Source organism: Tachyglossus aculeatus, chromosome 27 (assembly GCF_015852505.1).
Source record: "Tachyglossus aculeatus isolate mTacAcu1 chromosome 27, mTacAcu1.pri, whole genome shotgun sequence".
Lineage (NCBI taxonomy): Eukaryota > Metazoa > Chordata > Mammalia > Monotremata > Tachyglossidae > Tachyglossus > Tachyglossus aculeatus.
In genome coordinates this window covers 2,066,733-2,085,996 of record NC_052092.1, presented here as the reverse complement: position 1 = coordinate 2,085,996, position 19,264 = coordinate 2,066,733, and the positions used below count along the sequence as shown (strand labels likewise).

Genomic DNA, 19,264 nt, shown 5'->3' with positions numbered 1-19,264 from the left:
ACCCAGCAGGCAGGGTTTTAGAACCCAGTTCCTTCTGACTCCCCAGTGGCCCGTACTCTAGCCACAAGGCCGTGCTGCTTCTCCATGATTATTATTTGCTGCTTTTAAGCGCTCTTGTTTTTTTTCCCCAGCCCTCAAACCTTACGTTTCTGCTCACAAAGAGCCGTGGGAGTTTTAGTGAAATCAGTAATGATAACGGTGGAATATAAGTGCCTACTATCCTCATCAATGGTTTGTTTTGAGCGCTGACCGTGTGCAGAGCACTGTACTAAGCGCTCGGGAGAGTCCAGTACAACAGAGGTGGTAGAAACTTTCCCTGCCCACAAGGAGCTTACAGTCTAAAAGGCCTCCGCCGGGGGTAGATGTAAATTAATCTGACACAGTCCCGTCTCACGTGGGGGTCACAGTCTAAAGAGGAGATCGATCGATTGATTCGATCGATTGAGTCGATCGATCGATTGATTGACAGAAGGGAGAACAGGTATTGAATCCCCATTTTGCAGTTGAGCGAACTGAGGCCCAGAGAAGTGAAGTCACTTGCCCAAGGTCACACAGCAGTCAGAGGATGTGCGTTCTAATCCCGGCTCTGCCACTTGTCTGCTGTGTGACCTTGGGCAGGCCACTTTACTTTTCTGCGCCTCAGTGAGCTCATCTGCAAAATGGGGAATAATAATAATAATAATAATAATAATAATGGCATTTATTAAGCGCTTACTATGTGCAAATCACTGTTCTAAGCGCTGGGGAGGTTACAGAGTGATCAGGTTGTCCCACCGGGGGCTCACAGTCTTAATCCCCATTTTACAGATGAGGCAACTGAGTCCCAGAGAAGTTAAGTGACTTGCCCAAAGTCACCCAGCTGACAATTGGCGGAGCTGGGATTTGAACCCATGACTTCTGACTCCAAAGCCCAGGCTCTTTCCACTGAGCCACGCTGCTTCTCTATTAAGACTCTAATAAGAGAATAAGACTTATTCTGTAATAAGAATAAGACTGTGAGCCCGCTGTGGGACAGCCTAATTACCTTGTACTTAGAACAGTGCGTGGCACATAGTAAGCGGAGCAGCATGGCTCAGTGGAAAGAGCACGGGCTTTGGAGTCAGAGGCCATGGGTTCGAATTCCGACTCCACCACATGTCTGCTGTGTGACCTTGGGCAAGGCACTTAACTTCTCTGAGCCTCAGTGACCTCATCTGTAAAATGGGGATTAAGACGGTGAGCCCCATGTGGGACAACTTGATCACCTTGTAACCCCCCCCAGCGCTTAGAGCAGTGCTCTGTACACAGTCAGCGCTTAACAAATGCCATTATTATTATTATTTATTACAAATACCACAATAATAATAATAAGGGGCGGAGCTGGGATTAGAACCCGGGTCCTTCTGATTCCCAGGTCCGCTAGGCCACACTCCGGTGGCCCCGAGGCGAGGAGCCCTAGGTCACGGGTCCACGCTTACTATGTGCAGAGCACTGCTCTAAGCACTGGGGGGGGGGGGGGTTACAAGGTGATCAAGTTGTCCCATGTGGGGCTCACAGTCTTAATCCCCATTTTACAGATGAGGTCACTGAGGCTCAGAGAAGTTAAGTGACTTGCCCCAGGTCACACAGCAGACATGTGGTGGAGTCGGGATTCGAACCCATGGCCTCTGACTCCAAAGCCCGGGCTCTTTCCACTGAGCCACGCTGCTCCGCTTACTATGTGCCAACCTCACCTCCCTCCCCGTCCCCATCACCCCCCGACCCCGTCCGGGGAGAACAGGTGCTGAACATGGCGGAGATCCAGACCCGCCTGGCCTACGTTTGCTGCGTGCGGCAGCTGGAAATGGTGAAGAACAGCGATTACTGCGAGTACATCCGCCCGCCCATCGATCGCTACGGGACCCTGGAGTTTGGAAAATTCGACGAGATCTGCGTGAGTTCGGGCCTGGGGGCCGGGGAGCTGAAGGCACGGCCGAGGACGGGGCAGAGGGTCGGTCCGAGGCGGCGGGCGGCGGTTGGTGGGCTTCTCAATCAATCGATCAATCAATCAATCGTATTTATTGAGCGCTCACTGTGTGCAGAGCACTGTACTGAGCGCTTGGGAAATGCAATCTGGCAACATATAGAGACAGTCCCTACCCAACAGCGGGCTCACAGTCTAGAAGGGGGAGACAGAGAACGAAACCAAACATATTAACAAAATAAAATAAATAGAATAGGTAGGTACAAGTAAAATAAATAAATAGAGTAATAATAAATAAATAGAGTAATAATAAATAGAGTAATAATAAATAAATAGAGTAATAATAAATAAATAGAGTAATAATAGAGTAATAATAAATAGAGTAATAATAGAGTAATAATAAATGCGCCTTTCTTTTTCCTGTCAGCCCCCAACTGTGACTTTCTCTTTCTCCCTCTCGCTCTTTTTTTTTTTTTAATGGTACTTCTTAAGCACCTCCTATGTGCCAGGCGCTGTTCTGAGCGCTGAGGTAGATCCAAGCTAATCGGGTTGGATGCAGTCCGTGTCCCACGTGGGGCTCACAGATTTAATCCCCATCTCTCAATAATAATAATAATAATGGTATTTGTTAAGCGCTTACTATGTGCCAAGCACTGTTCTAAGCGTGGGGGAGGATACAAGGTAATCAGGTTGTCCCACGTGGGGCTCGCAGATTTAATCCCCATCTCTCAGATAATAATGATAATAATAATGGTATTTGTTAAGCGCTTACTATGTGCCAAGCACTGTTCTAAGCATAGGGGAGGATACAAGGTAATCAGGTTGTCCCACGTGGGGCTCACAGATTTAATCCCCATCTCTCAGGTAATAATAATTATAATAATAATGGTATTTGTTAAGCGCTTACTATGTGCCAAGCACTGTTCTAAGCGTGGGGGAGGATACGAGGTAATCAGGTTGTCCCACGTGGGGCTCACAGTCTTAATCCCCATTTTACAGATGAGGGAACTGAGGCCCAGAGAAGTGAAGGGGCTTGCCCAGGGTCACCCAGCCGGGATTAGAACGCAGGTCCTGTGACTCCCAGCAACTAGGCCACCCTGCTTCTCTTTCCCCAATTCCGAAACCCCTCTCCTGGTCCCAGAAGATAATGGTATTTTCAGTCCTCTCCTTGGAATAGCAGGAGCCGAGTTCCGCTAAGGGTATTATTAGGTACTTACTAAGTGCCAAGCACTGTGCTAAGCGCTGGGTAGATACAAGTCAGAGACATGGGACACAATCCTTATCCCACCTGGGGCTCACGGTCTAAGACGGAGGTACAGTGGGCATTTTATCCCCATTTTACAGATGAGGATACTGTGGAACAGAGAAGTTAGCCGACGGCTCATGGTCACATAGCAGGAAAAGGGCAGAGCTGGAACTAGAACTCAGGTCCCCGGCCTCTTTCCACTAATAATAATGGCATTTATTAAGCACTTACTATGTGCAAAGCACTGTTCTAAGCGCTGGGGAGGTTACAAGGTGATCAGGTTGTCCCACGGGGGGGCTCGCAGTCTTAATCCCATTTTACAGATGAGGGAACTGAGGCCCAGAGAAGTGAAGTGACTTGCCCAAAGCCACACAGCTGACAATTGGCGGAGCTGGGATTTGAATTCATGACCTCTGACTCCAAAGCCCGGGCTCTTTCCACTGAGCCAAGCTGCTTCTCCAGCCCCCACCCCCTCCCCATCTCCTCTGATCTCCCGATAAGGAAAGTCAGGTCACACGTGTGTTATCGGAAAGCATGTCTGAAAGATTCCCTCTGTAGATATACTGCTACTAATAATAATATTTGCTAGGCACTTAGTATGTCCCAAGCCCTGTGCTAAGCGCTGGAGTGGCCCCTGCTAATCAGGTCATGTGAGACACACAGGGCTACCAGTCAAAGAGAGAGAGGGAGAACAGGGATCGAATCCCCATTTTACAGGTGAGGAAACTGAGGCACAGAGCACTCATCCAAGGACACAGCGGGTAAGACATAGCTGGGATTCGAACGTGGGCCTTAGGACACCTAGGCCTCTTCCACTCAGTCATATTTATTGAGCTCCTACTGTGTGCAAAGCACTGAACTAAGCACTGGGGGGGTACAATGTAACAACAAACAGACACATTCCTGCCCACAGCAAGCTCACAGTCTAGAGGAGGAGGCAGACCATTAATATAAATAAATAGAAAGATAATTAAGTAGATAAATAAATGAATAAATTAATTACAGGTATCTACCAATATACACATATGTGTTATGGGGATGGAAGGGAGGATGAATGAAAGAGCAAGTAAGCGCAGCGCAGAAGGGAGTGGGAGAAGAGGGTTTAGGGAAGGCTTCTTGGAGGATGCGGGCCTTTGATAAGACTTTGAAGTGGGGGAGAGCAATTGATTTTTAGACTGTGAGCCCACTGTTGGGTAGGGACTGTCTCTATATGTTCCCAAGCACTTAGTACAGTGCTCTGCACACAGTAAGCGCTCAATAAATACGATTGATGATGATGATGATGATGATGATGATTTGAGGAGGAAATTCATTCCTTCAATTGTATTTATTGAGCGCTTACTGTGTGCAGAGCATGTCTGAAAGATTCCCTCTGTAGATGTACTACTAATAATAATAGTATTTGCTAGGGACTTAGTATGTCCTAAGCGCTTGGGAAGTACAAGTTGGCAACGTATAGGGATGATCCTTACCCAGAAATGGGCTCACAGTCTTGAAGGGGGATTGTCCCCCGTCCGCGAGGGGGGGGGTGGGGGGGGCCGGGCCACGTTCCCGCCGTCCCCACGGGCCCCCCGTCCGCTCGGCAGGAGGTGGGCTACCAGCACGGGAGGACCGTGTTCAGCGTCTGGTGCCGGGGCGGCGTGCTTGACCAGATGCTGAAGGACCGCCAGGAGACCCGCAAGACCAAAGCCAGCGACGTGAGTGAACGGGAAGAATGGTCCGAGTTAATCCCAGTCCCCCCCGACCCCGGCCAGAGACAACAATACTAATAACGATCATCATCATCAATCGTATTTATTGAGCGCTTACTATGTGCAGAGCACTGTACTAAGCGCTTGGGAAGTACAAATTGGCAACATAAAGAGACAATCCCTACCCAACAGCGGGCTCACAGTCTAAAAGGGGGAGACAGAGAACAAAACCAAACATACTAACAAAATAAAATAAATAGAATAGATATGTCCAAGTAAAATAAATAAATAAATAAATAGAGTAATAAATCTGTACAAACATATATACATATATACAGGTGCTGTGGGGAAGGGAAGGAGGTAAGATGGGGGGGATGGAGGGGGGGATGAGGGGGAGAGGAAGGAAGGGGCTCAGTCTGGGAAGGCCTCCTGGAGGAGGTGAGCTCTCAGTAGGGCCTTGAAGGAAGAGAGCTATGTGTGCTAAGCGCCGGGGTGGATACGAGTTAACTCCCAATATTCATCCCCATTTTCCAGATGAGGGAACTGAGACCGGAGAAGTGAAGTGACTTGGCCAAGGTCACCCCTGACTTAATAATAATAGTGATGATAATAATAATTTTGGTATCCGTTAAGCACCTGCGACGTCCGAGCCCTCAACTGAATTCTGGAGGCGATACGAGACAGTTAGGTGGGACACAGCCCCCGTCCCACCTAGGGCTCCACTTCTTAAGCGGAAGGGAGCACCCCCGTTTTGCAGATGAGGAAACTGAGGCCCAGAGAAGCTAAGTAACTCGTTGGAGGTCACACAGAAGGCACGTGGCGGAGCCAGTGGGAGAACCTAGGTTCCCCAACCCTTTCCCTTAATAATAATGAATAATTGTTGGGTTCGTTAAGCGCTCACTATGTGCCGGGGGGGGGGAATACAAGCAATGCCGTTTGCTCCTGTCCATTCTGGTGTGGGCAGCTTATTGAACCAAAGCTTTTTGACCCATCTGGGGGCCCTCGTGCCCCCAGACTTGGGGAACGCTTCATTCTCCCATGACCTTTGACCCCCCCACCCCAACCAGGCGCTGACATGCCCAAACGCTTCCTTCACCGACCTGGCGGAGATCGTGTCCCGGATCGAACCGGTCCCGGCGGCCCTGATGGACGGTGAGTTGGGGCAGCCCGTCACCGAGCCGTCTCCCGCGCTACCCCCCGGCCCACTCTGAGTCCGTCCTGGATGGGGTTTAGGTCTCAACGGAGATCCTTCCGCCCCCATTCTCGAGCAGCCTCTCGGAGGAGGTGGGAAAGTCATTCCATCGTATTTACTGAGCGCTTACAGCGTGCAGAGCACTGTACTAAGCGCCTGGGAGAGGACAGTACAGCAAAGAGACACGCTTTCAGAACGAGGCGGTGGTGCCAGTGATAATAATGGTGGTACTTGTTAGCGCTTTCTATATGCCAAGAACTGTTCTAAGTGCTGGAGTGGATAATCAATCAATCAATCAATCAATCGTATTTATTGAGCGCTTACTATGTGCAGAGCACTGTACTAAGCGCTTGGGAAGTACAAATTGGCAACACAATAATAATAATAATTATTATTATTATTATTATAATTATAACAATAATAATAATAATGGCATTTATTAAGCACTTACTATGTGCAAAGCACTGTTCTAAGCGCTGGGGAGGTTGTCCCTCGGGTGGCTCACAGTCTCAATCCCCATTTTCCAGATGAGGTAACTGAGGCACAGAGACGTTAAGCAACTTGCCCAAAGTCACACAGCTGACAATTGGTGGAGCCAGGCTCTGACTCCAAAGCCCGGGCTCTTTCCACTGAGAGGTAATCAGGTTGGACACAGTCCCTGTCCCACTCTGGGGCTCCCAGTCTTCATCCCCATTTTCCAGGTGAGGGAACTGAGGCCCAGAGAAGTGAAGTGACTGCCCCAGGTCACCCAGCTGACAAGCGGTGGAACTGGGATTAGAACCCATGACCTGCCAACTCCCAGGCCCGGGCTCTAGCCTCTTCACCGTGCTGCTTCTTTCAGCGCTCTCGTTCTTCAGGGCCGGGGGTCGGAGTGGGTGATCTTTTCTCCGAGCTCGTGGTGGATAGGGAACGTGCCCCCCGGCTCTGCTGTGTGGGGCTCTCCGCAGCGCTTAGTACAGTGCGCTGCGTTGATGGAGCGATTGATTGAGGGGCTCCCAAAGTATGTTTGTATCAAGGGATAAAACCAATCAGAATGACCCCTTTCCTCTCACGGGGCTCTCATTCTCCCTAGACGAATCCGACTACCAGACTGAATATGAGGAAGAGGTTTCGGACTTCGCCAAAGACGAGTACATCAACTTCCAAAGCGCCCAGCTGCAAGATGACTCGGATTCGGTAAGATCTGACCCACCGAGGCAGCCCACCTTGGGCCCGGCGGGCAGGAGCGGGACGGCGGGCGGCTGTGGTTAGGTGCCAGGCACTGTACTAAGCGCTGGGGTAAATACAAGCGTAGCAGGTTGGGCACAGTCACCGCCCCACATGGGGCTTTCGGTGTCCATCCCCGCTTTACCGAGGTGGTCACTGAGGCCCAGAGAAGTGAAGCGACTTGCCCAAGGTCACGCGGCAGACAAGTGGCAGAGCCGGGATTAGAACCCAGGTCCTTCTGACGCCCGGTCTCTAGCCCCCGTTGCTTCTCCGAACCGGAAAGGACCAGCCCAGCCTCTGGGGACCCGGGACGGGCGTTAGGGGAGGGATTTCGGACCCCCCAGATCAGGGCTTGCTCTCCGGCCGCCTCAAGCCCAGAGGCCCACGGTTTGGGGCCCGGGAAATTGCGAGGAGGGCTGCCCCCCAAAGCACAGTGGGGGAAAGGGGCCCACCCACAGGAATTGGGGGGCAGCTAGGACTCCCCAGAGGCGTTGGGGGAGAGATGGAAGAAGGGGGTGGTCTCCCATCCATCATCTTAGTGAAACAGCACGGCCCTGGGAGTTGCCAGGTCGTGGGTTCTAATCCCGGCTCCGCCACTTGTCTGCTGTGTGGCCATGGACAAGTCACTTTTCTGTGCCTCAGTTACCTCGTCTGTAAAACAGAGATTAAGACTGGGAGCACCGTGTGGGACAGGGACCGCGTCCAATCCGATTTGCTTGCATCCACCTCAGTGCTTAGTACAGTGCCTGGCAGATAGTAAGTGCTTAGCAAATGCCACTGTTATTATTATTATTTTAATCAGTGGTATTTATTGAGCACTTACTGCGTGCTGAGCTCTGGGGCATGTGCAGAATGAAAGAATGGGTAGCCACGCTGGCTTCCCTCAGGAACCTTCCAGCCTTCAGGCTGGGCTCTGAGCTCCGGGGTCTGCCAGCGTCTGGGCCGAGAGCCCCCAGCGACTCGCCGAACCCCGGAGCCCCGATCCCAGCCCGGTGACGGTGGTCCGAGCGCCGTCTGACTCCCGTGTTTGCCTCCAGGACGAAGAGATGAGTTGCCACTTGCGTCGGCGCTTGACCTCGTCCTCCTTGCAGAACTCCTCGTAGGAGACCCCTCCCACCCCGTCCCGTCTCCCCGTTCCTGCCACGTCCACCAGGCCGGCGCGACAGCCAGCACCCCCCACCCTCGGCTGGTGGGGCTCTGCGGTGCCTTTGGCCGAGATGGCCTCAGTTGCCCCCCACCCTTTCCCACCCACCAGTTGCACTGGACCACTCACCCGACCCCTTTGGTGGGGCCCATAGGGGCGGGGCTGAAGATGGGGGGCCGCCACGAGCCAAAGCTACTACTGATCTCCCCCTTCCCCTCTGTGACCGCTCACCCCCAAAGAAAGGTAACTCTCGCCAACCTTTGCCATCAGAGCCGTGCGGCCAGAGGGTGAAGGACCCCGGCTTTCCCCCGGGGCGAGGCTGAGGTGGGGGAGATAACGGGAAAGCGGGGGTGACGCTCTAGGGGCGACTGGTTCGGCGCCGTCGAGCGTTCGGGGATTCTGTGGCCAGAGAAGAGAAGCCAGCGTCTCCCCAGCCCCGACTCCGTACCTCGAGAGTGCCAGATGTACCGTCCTCTCCATGGCCGGGGTGCCCGCCTCGGCCCGGCCTGGCCCAGGGCCTCCTGGAAAGTGACCCGAGATGGGTCAGAAGGGACTGTCGGGCCAACCCGTCCTGGGTGGCTCCACCCATTGACCGACACCGGTCCCGGACGGGGGAGAAGGGGTGGTGGGGAAGTAAGAGGATGGAAAACGTCCCATGGAGGAACAGGGGGCCTTCTAGGTTCCCCAAACCTCTCCCATGATTCCCAACGGACCACCCTCCAAAACGGCCCCCGCCCCCCCAAGGCACAGGATCCCGGACTGAGCATTACCCACCACTGGACGCCATGGTATGGGCACCACAGTTCTTTCTGATCAAGGAGGAGCCTGGCACCCTTCGCCATGCCCATCCCACTCAGGATCAGGAGACACAACCCTAAAGCCGAATTCAGACCTCACCCTCTCCTCACGCTGGTTTTCCACTCCGGCATCCGTTCACGGCTCCGGTGGGACCGCAGCCTCCTTTCCGTCCCCGGACGTGGACGGGCCTAGAAAGCCACGTTCTTGGCCGGCCAAATAGTATTTAGTTTATGAATAAATCTTTTAGCGCTCCTCCGTTCTCTTCCTCCATGGCGTCGCCGCGGGGGCGGACGAGAGGGGGGACGGTGAGCTCGTCTGGTCAGGGGGGAGAGGGGCCGCAAGTCTCAGCGTGGTGGCAGGGTTTTCGATTCACCAGGTCATTCCTACACGGCGGTCAGCGGCGAGGGATCGGGCCCACTGATGGGGTTGAAGCAGAAGGCCTCTCATGGACCAGCTCCGCTCTGGGGCAGAAGCTCTGCTCAGCTCGGTAAGTTAGGGGGGAAAATGATTTTTTGTCCTGGTTATAATTGTGCTATTTATTGAGCGCTTTCTATATGCCAGGCTCTGTACCTAAGTGCTGCAAATCAGGTTGGACACAGTCCCTCCTCCACATAGGGCTCCCAGCCTTAATCCCCATTTTACAGATGAGGTAACTAAAGCACAGAGAAATCCATTCCTTCAGTCAGTCGTATTTATTGAGCGCTTACTATGGGCAGAGCACTGGATTGAGCGCTTGTGGGAGTACAGTATCACGGTAAACACGTTCCCTGCCCACAACGAGCTTACAGTCTAGAAGGGGAGACAGGCATTCATAGAAATAAATGATAGGTATAGACATAAGTGGTGTGGGGCTGGGAGGGGGGGATGAATAAAGGGAGCGAGTCAGGGCGACTCAGAAGGAAGCAGAGAAGCAGCCTGGCTCGGTGGAAAGAGCCCGGGCTTTGGAGTCGGAGGTCATGGGTTCAAATCCTGGCTCCGCCAATTGTCAGCTGTGTGACTTCGGGCAAGTCACTTGACTTCTCTGGGCCTTGGTTGCCTCATCTGTAAAATGGGGCCCTCGTGGGACAACCTGATCACCTTGTAACCTCCCCAGCGCTTAGAACAGTGCTTTGCGCATGGTAAGCGCTTAACAAATGCCATTATTAATTAAGGAAGTAGAAGAGGAAAGGGGGGCTTAGTCAGGGAAGGCCTCTTGGAGGGGATGGGCCTTGGATAAGGCTTTGAAGCAGGGGAGAGTCCTTGTCGGATTTGAGGAGGGAGGGCGAGGCAGATGAAATGGAGGCTCAGTGAGAAGACTGGCTTTAGAGGAGTAAAGTGTGGGCTGGAGGAGGAGAGTAGCGAGATGAAATAGGAGGGGCCAAGGGGATTGACTGCTTTAAAGCCATTTATGAGGAGTTTTTATTGGATGCGGAGGTGGATGGACAACCACAGGAGGGTTTTTTTTGAGGCGTGGGAAAATGTATCCTGAGCACTTTTGAAGAAAAATGATCAGGCAGCCAAGTATGGACTGGAGTGGGGAGAGGCAGAAGGCTGGGAGGTCAACAAGTAGGCTGTGATGTGGTCATCCAGGCAGGGGAGGGTGATTGTATTATCGTGGTGGCAGTTTGGATGGAGAGGAAAGGGTGGATTTTAGCCATGTGGTGAAGGTGGGACTGAGGATTTAATGATTGACTATGTGGGTTGTATGAGAGAGGGGAGTCCAGTGTAACACCAGTCAGGTTGGACACAATCCCTGTCCCACAGAGGGCTCACAATTTTAATCCCCATTTTACAGATAATAATAATGGTATTTGTTCTGTGCTTACTATATGCCAAGCACAGTTCTAAGCACTGGGGTAGATCCAAGCTAATCAGGTTGGGCCCCGTCCCACATGGGCTCACAGTCTCAATCCCCATTTTCCAGAGGAGGGAACTGAGGCCCGGAGAAGCGAAGTGACTTGCCCAAGGTCACCCAGCAGATGTGGTGTATATATGTAGGTATGTTTGTATGTATTTATTCTATTTATTTTATTAATTTGTTTTGTTCTCTGTCTCCCCCTTCTAGACTGTGAGCCCACTGTCGGGTAGGGACCGTCTCTAGATGTTGCCAACTTGGACTTCCCAAGCGCTTGCTCTGCACACAGTAAGCGCTCAATAAATACGATTGAATGAATGAATGTGGTGGAGCCGGGATTAGAACCCAGGTCCTTCTGCCTTTCAAGCCTGGGATCTATCCACTAGGCCACACCGCTTCTCTTTGGCTCCGATTTCTCTCTCCTGTGATCCCTGGAGGTGACCCGGTCAATCCTTCCCTCTCCGCTGCCCACCGAGAGTCATAGGGCTGGGGATTGAGCAGAGAGTAATAGTAATAATGATAATTGTGGCATTTGTTAATCAATCAATCATATTTATTGAGCGCTTACTGTGTGCAGAGCACTGTACTAGCGCTTGGGAAGTCCAAGTTGGCAACATATAGAGAAAGTCCCTACCCAACAGTGGGCTCACAGTCTAGAAGGGGGAGACAGAACAAAACTAAACATATTAACAAAATAAAATAAATAGAATAGATATGTACAAGTTAAATAAATAGAGTAATAAATATGTACGAACATATGTTCATATATACAGGTGCTGTGGGGAAGGGAAGGAGGTAAGACGTTAATGTGTGCTAGACACTGTACTAAGCACTGGGGAGGATATAATCCCGCCGTTGGGTAGGGACCATCTCTATATGTTGCCAACTTAATAATAATAATGATGATAGCATTTATTATTTATTTATTATCAAGCGCTTAGTACAGTGCTCTGCACACAGTAAGCGCTCAATAAATACGATTGATTGATTTATTAAGCACTTACTGTGTGGAAAGCACTGTTCTAAGCGCTGGGGAGGTTACAAGGTGATCAGGTTGTCCCACGGGGGGCTCACAGTCTTCATCCCAGTTTGCAGATTCATTCATTCAATCGTATTTCTTGAGCGCTTACTGTGTGCAGAGCACTGTACTAAGCGCTTGGGAAGTCTAAGCTGGCAACAGAGATGGTCCCTGCCCAACAACGGACTCACAGTCTAGAAGGGGGAGACGGACAACAAAACAAAACATATTAACAAAATAAAATAAATAGAATAAAAGTGTACAAGTAAAATGAATATAATAAAATAAATAAAATAATAAATAATAGGATAAAATAATATAATAATAAAATAAATTAATAAATAATAAAATAAAATAATAAAATTAATATAATAAAATAAATATGTTGCCAACTTGTACTTCCCAAGTGCTTAGTGCAGCGCTCTGCACACAGTAAGCGCTCAATAAATACGATTGATTGAAATAGAATAATAAATATGTACATACATATATACAGGTGCTGTTGGGAGGGGAAGGAGGTAACTGAGGCACAGAGAAGTTAAGTGACTTGCCCAAAGTCCCACAGCTGACAATTGTACTTCCCAAGCGCTTAGTACGGTGCTCTGCACACAGTAAGCGCTCAATAAATACGATTGAATGAATATAATCAAATCAGATGGGACACAGTCCCTGTCCCACGTGGGGCTCACAGTCTCAATCCCCATTGTCCAGATGAGGGAACTGAGGCACAGGGAATAATAATATTTGTGAAGCACTTATTATGTGCCAAGTACTGTTCTAAGAACTGGGATAGATATGAGGTAATCAAGCTGGACTCCGTCCTCGTCTCACAGTCCCCATTTTCCAGATGAGATCGCTGAGGCAAAGAGAAGTGAAATCAATCAATCGTATTTATTGAGCGCTTACTGTGTGCAGAGCACTATACTAAGCGCTTGGGAAGTACAAGTTGGCAACATATAGAGACAGTCATCATCATCATCAATCGTATTTATTGAGCGCTTACTGTGTGCAGAGCGCTGTACTAAGCGCTTGGGAAGTACAAGATGGCAACATATACAGTCCCTACCCAACAGTGGGCTCACAGTGACTTGCCCAAGGTCTCTCAGCAGACAAGGGGCAGGCAGCCTGGGGGTCCCCGAGGGTTGGGGTTGGGGGGATCTCTGACCCATCTCGGGGTCTCTGGGCTTCAGTTCCCTCATCTGGAAAATGGGGATTCAGAATTGTGCACTCCAAGTGGGACAGAGACTGTGTCCAACCTGATTGGATGATGATGATGATGATGATGATAGTATTTGTTAAGTGCTTACTACGTGCCAAGCACTGTTCTAAGCGCTGGGGAGGTTACAAGGTGAGCAGGTTGCCCCACGTGGGGCTCACGGCCTTCATCCCCATTTTAAGTAATAATTTTTGGTATTTGTTAAGCGCTTACTATGTGCCAAGAACTGTTCTAAGCGCTTGGGAGGTTACAAGGTGAGCAGGTTGTCCCACGTGGGGCTCACGGTCTTCATCCCCATTTTAAGTAATAATTTTTGGTATTTGTTAAGCGCTTACTATGTGCCAAGCACTGTCCTAAGCGCTGGGGAGGTTACAGGGCGAGCAGGTTGTCCCACGTGGGGCTCACAATCTTCATCCCCATTTTACAGATGAGGTAACTGAGGCACAGAGAATGATAATAATAATAATGATAGCATTTATTAAGAGCTTACTATGTGCCGAGCACTGTTCGAAGCGCTGGAGTAGAGACAAGGTAATGAGGTTGTCCCCCATGGGGCTCACAACCTTAATCCCCATTTTCCAGATGAGAAAACCGAGGCCCAGAGAAGTGAAATGACTTGCCCAAAGTCACCCAGCCGACAAGTGGCAGAGCCGGGATTAGAACCCACGACCTCTGCCCCCCAAACCCGGGCTCTTTCCAGCGCTTAGAACAGTGCACATAGTGAGTGCTTAACAAGAGAAGCAGCGTGGCTCAGTGGTAAGAGCCCGGGCTTTGGAGTCGGTGGTCATGGGTTCACATCCCGACTCCGCCAGTCGTCAGCTGTGTGACTTTGGGCAAGTCACTTCACTTCTCTGGGCCTCAGTTATCTCGTCTATAAAATGGGGTTTGATTGTGAGCCCTCCGTGGGACAACCTGATCACCGTGTAACCTCCCCAGCGCTTAGAACAGTGCTTTGCACATAAGTGCTGCTTAAAATGCCATCATTATTAACTGCCATAATTATTATTATTGCTACCTCTTCTCCCTCTTCCTTGGGGTCCAGGAACCCATTATGGGTACCATTATTATTACTATAATAATTATTATTATTATCTCTTCTCCCCCTTCCTTGGGGGTCCAGGAACCCATTATGGATATCATAATAATAATAATTATTATTATTATTATTATTACCTCTTCTTCCCCTTTCTTGGGGGTCCAGGAACCCATTATGCGTACCATGATAATAATAATTATTATTACCTCTTCTCCCCGTTCCTTGGGGTCCCGGAACCCATTATGGGTACCATTGTTATTATTATTATTACCTCTTCTCCCCCTTCTTTGGGGTCCAGGTACCCATTATGGGCATTATGGGTATTATTATTATTATTATTATTATTATTATTATTATCACCTCTTCCTTGGAGTTTGGAAACCCATTATAGGTACTATTATTGTTTATTATTATTATAATTATTATTACCTCTGGATCCCCCTTACTTGGGATCCAGGAACCCATTATGGGTATGATGGGTACAATTATTAGTATTATTACCTCTTCTCCCCCTTCTTTGGGGTCCAGGAACCCATTATGGGCATTATGGGTATTATTATTATTATTATTATTACCTCTTCTCCCCCTTCCTTGGGCTTTGGAAACCCACTATAGGTACTATTATTATTATTATTATTATTATTATTCTCATTATCATTACCTTTTCTCCCCCTTGGGATTCAGGAACCCATTAGGGGTATTTTGGGTACCATTGTTATCGTTATTATCATTATTGTTATTTCCTCTTCTCCCCCCTTCCTTGGGGTCCAGGACCCCTTTATGAGTACCATAATGATGATGACGATGATGATCACCTCTTCTGCCCCTTCCTTGGGGTCCAGGACCCCTTTATGAGTATCATAATGATGATGATGATGATGATGATGATCACCTCTTCTCCCCCTTTCTTGGGGTCCAGGACCCGTTTATGAGTACCATAATGATGATGATGATGATCACCTCTTCCCCCCCCCCCCCTTCCTTGGGGTCCAGGACCCCTTTATGAGTACCATAATGATGATGATGATCACCTCTTCTCCCCCTTCCTTGGGGTCCAGGAATGCATTAGGGGTATTTTGGGTACCATTGTTATCATTATTATTATTATTATTATTGTTATTACCTCTTCTCCCCCTTCCCTGGGGTCCAGGACCCCTTTATGAGTACCATAATGATAATGATGATCACCTCTTCCCCCCCTTCCTTGGGGTCCAGGACCCCTTTATGAGTACCATAATGATGATGATCACCACTTCTCCCCCTTCCTTGGGGTCCAGGAACCCATTAGGGGTATTTTGGGTACCATTGTTATCATTATTATTATTATTATTGTTATTACCTCTTCTCCCCCTTCCCTGGGGTCCAGGACCCCTTTATGAGTACGATAATGATGATGATGATGATGATGATGATCACCTCTTCCCCCCACTTCCTTGGGGTCCAGGACCCCTTTATGAGTACCATAATGATGATGATGATGATGACCTCTTCTCCCCCTTCCTTGGGGTCCAGGAACCCATTAGGGGTATTTTGGGTACCATTGTTATTATTATTATTATTACCTCTTCTCCCTCTTCCCTGGGGTCCAGGACCCCTTTATGAGGACCATGATGATGATGATCACCTCTTTCCCCCCCCCCCCCCCGCCACCTTCCTTGGGGTCCAGGACCCCTTTATGGGTACCAAAATGATGCTGACCTCTTCTCCCCCTCCCTTGGGGATCCGGCCTTTTTGGAGTGGGTGGGTGGGGTCTCCGGGTAATGCTGCGCCCCCCGTTTCTTCTCCCGCTCCTCCTCCTCCTCGTCCGGCCCCTCCCCTTGGTGTGATGTCAGCGCTAAGGGGAGGGGGCGGTGGCTCGATATAGCGCCCTTTCCCGCTCCGCTGCAGCCGCTCCCCAGCGCAGGACCGGCCTCGGGGGGACCGGGGGGTCCCCGGGAGTCATGGGGGGCCGGAGGCGCCCCCCCATAGCCGGACCCTGCCCGCCCCAGCTGGACACCTAGCCCAGAGGGCGGGGGCGGGGAAGGGGGTCCCCCCAGATCCGGGGGGGCTATGCCTCGCACCCCCAAAGCCCCCCGCCTCCACCATGGGAGCTGCCGCCTCCAAGAGGAAGGCCCTGAGGAACGAGGCCATGTCGTCCGTGGCGGCCAAAGTCCGGTGAGTGGGGGACCCCATCCCCCAGGGGCCCCTAACCCCGAGGATGCCACAAAGAGGCAGGGGATGATGAAGGAGCATCACCAGAATCACGAGGCTGGTGTTGGGGAAGCGCTTACTATGTGCCAAGCACTGTTGTCAACGCTGGGGTAGGTTGGCCCACGTGGGGCTCACGGGCTGAAGCCCCATTTTCCAGATGAGGGAGCTGAGGCCCCAGGGAAGGGAAGTGGCTCGCCCAAGGTCACCCAGCTAAGTGGCAGAGCCGGGATGACCCCAGGGCGGCGGCTGGTCAGCTTCAGGCTCGACCCCCGGCCCGGCCTGAGGCTCGGCGGACAGAGGATGACGGATACTGGTCCTTGGGAATTTTTAACAGGGAACCAGTCCCTTCCTTTCCCCCCAGCCAGTAGGGCGCATCCTGCCCAGAGACAGGGGACTGGACCGAATGACCTCTCGGGAGCTAGGGTCCTGGTTCTCTGGAGCAGAGAGGGTCCAGGGAGTTGGTGCTGGGGGGTGGTCTGAGGACCTGGGGCTGTCCAGGGGGTACAGGGGAGGCCAGCTCCACCCCGCCGGGGAGGCCCGGGCTGGGATCCGGCCAAGGCTGGGGCGAGGATGCAGCAGTTCTGCTCTTGCGAGGAGGAGTCGGACTGCGCCAGTCCACCAGCCTCGGGCCAAGCGGCCCCGGGCACCCCACGCTGCGGGCTGGAAAGCCCCAGGCTGGCCCAGACCCCAAAGGGCAACACCCGTCCCAGGACGGCCTGCCAAACGGCTCTCCCAGACCAGAGGACGTTCCAGGAGCGGGAACTGCCAAACCAGGCCCTCTGGGTTGGGAGGTGGACCACGAGGCAGGAGGATGGACCGGATGACCTTTGGCGGACCGCAAGGGTGAACCTCTCCCCTCTAAACTGGCCGATCGGTGGGGGGTAGCTTTTTATGACATTTGTTGAGCGCTTATTCTGCGCCAGGCGCTGTACTAAGTGCGGGGGAAGCTACAAGCTGATCAGGTTGGACACAGTCCCTGTCCCGCGTGGGGCTCACAGTCTTTGTTCCCATTTTCCAGACTGAGGCACAGAGAAGTGAAGCGACTTGCCCAAGATCACACAGCAGACGAGGGGCGGAGCTGGGATTAGAACCCAGGCCCTTCTCACTCCCAGGCCCGTGCTCCAGCCGCTAGGCCCTGCTGATTTTGCTTTGTTCTCGCCGATCACGGAGAAGGGGCGTCTGTTGGTCGGTGAAGGACCACTAGCCACAGAAGACTTTCTGGAGGATGGGAGGATCGATCCATTTATCGATCTATTAATGACACCGAGTGCTCTCTGGGTGCGGAGCACTGTACTGAGCACTTGGGAGAGCCCCGCGGAGTAAGAAGATAGGGTCCTGGCCCTCAAGGAGCTTCCAACCCAGATGGGGTTGGGAGGAAGATGTTCAATCAAGCAATCAATCAGTCGTATTTATTAAAATAAATTGCAGGCGGGGATGCTGCCAAGGATAAGGATATCGGCATAAGTGCTGGCATTGGCTTGGCCCGGGTTTGGGGGAGGGGGCGTGAGGAGTGGGAGAAGAGGAAGCGGGTGAGGCCGGGCTGGGACATCATCATCATCATCAATCGTATTTATTGAGCTCTTACTATGTGCAGAGCACTGTACTAAGCGCTAGGGAAGTACAAATTGGCAACATATAGAGACAGTCCCTACCCAACAGTGGGCTCAGGTGGAGAACCAATCCGTTGAGGTAGGAGAGCAGAGGTCATCTTCATTTATTCATTCAATCGTATTTATCGAGCGCTTACCGCGCGAAGAGCGCTGTCCCAAGCGCTTGGGCGAGTAAGATACGTCAAGGTCAAAGGTGGAGGGCCAGGGAGAGACCCCTGGCTGAGGTGACCCGGGAGGCCAGCAGCAGCAGCAGGGATTTGGTGAAGGAAGGAGGCCGAGACGCCCGCTTGGAGAAAGAGCCCCCCTAAACCCAGGAAGACCGAAAGGACGGAGGCAGAGGGATGTGGGAGCAGAAGAGGGACAGCTGACCCTTCCTGGAGGCGTCTTGCCCAGTGCCCTCACCCCCTGGCCTGTGCCAAACGGCCGCTGCAGCCCACGGAGAGTCAAGCCCAGCTGGCCCGGGCCGGGAAGAGGGGGTGATTTGGGAATTCTGAGCTTAGCCCACGCCCGGCAGGCCCTCCACCCCTGCTGTCTTCGCCACGGGTGGGCAAGGGGGCGGCTAACGCCCTTCCCGGGAATCAATCCCAAAGCTCAGTATGCTGCTCGGCTCCCAGACGGCGCTTAATACATACTAGGTGTCTTCACCTGCTTCCAGCCTCCCGGAGAGCTGGCCAAGGCAGAATTCCCAGTTCCATCCTCCCCCCCCCACCGAATCCCTACAGCTGGTCTGTCCCCGGGGGTTGCCAGGATCTAGCCCCTCCCCTCCTTCTCCAATCCCCCCCCTAGTCCTTGGGTGGGGGAGCGCTCAAAACAGTGCCTGGCACCTAGTAAACGCTCCACACGTAGCACGGTTATTATTCTGGGCCTCCCAGTTGGGGTCAGAAGGGCAGGGGTCCCGGTGTTCTGACCAGGGGCGCTGGGAGCCCAGGATTTGGAGAGGGAAGGGTCGGGGGTCTTAGTGGACGCCCCCCAAAAGTGAGGGTCTGCAAGGGGATTCGCTGCGCCTCTTTGAGACCGGGCTCGGGCTGCCCTGCTTGTCTTCCTCGGGTCGCCAAGGCTGGAGTAGAGAAACTGCCTTCTCACCACCTCTTTCCATTTGAGTTTCTGGGGAGTGGCCTGGTTCTGGGGGGTCCTGGGGGGT

At 51.9% G+C, this 19,264-nt stretch overlaps 2 protein-coding genes across 5 annotated transcripts in view; both read left to right on the top strand.

Moving 5' to 3' along the window:
* The window catches only part of PNPLA7 (patatin like phospholipase domain containing 7), a 119,280-nt gene extending 110,592 nt beyond the window's left edge, over nt 1–8,688 (top strand). For 2 of the 3 annotated variants that reach the window (XM_038767821.1, XM_038767822.1), the window contains 5 exons: nt 1,760–1,912; nt 4,775–4,885; nt 5,947–6,031; nt 7,144–7,247; nt 8,315–8,688. In XM_038767821.1, coding sequence (XP_038623749.1) covers nt 1,760–1,912; nt 4,775–4,885; nt 5,947–6,031; nt 7,144–7,247; nt 8,315–8,380 — 519 coding nt within the window. In that variant the 3' untranslated portion in view covers nt 8,381–8,688. The remainder of the gene's footprint in view (nt 1–1,759; nt 1,913–4,774; nt 4,886–5,946; nt 6,032–7,143; nt 7,248–8,314) is intronic. The other variant, XM_038767820.1, reaches the window with a different exon arrangement.
* A 7,516-nt stretch (nt 8,689–16,204) lies between these two features.
* NSMF (NMDA receptor synaptonuclear signaling and neuronal migration factor) overlaps nt 16,205–19,264 on the top strand; it is a 35,363-nt gene continuing 32,303 nt past the window's right edge. For both annotated transcript variants that reach the window (XM_038767909.1, XM_038767907.1), the window contains exon 1: nt 16,205–16,477. In XM_038767909.1, coding sequence (XP_038623837.1) covers nt 16,407–16,477 — 71 coding nt within the window. In that variant the 5' untranslated portion in view covers nt 16,205–16,406. The remainder of the gene's footprint in view (nt 16,478–19,264) is intronic.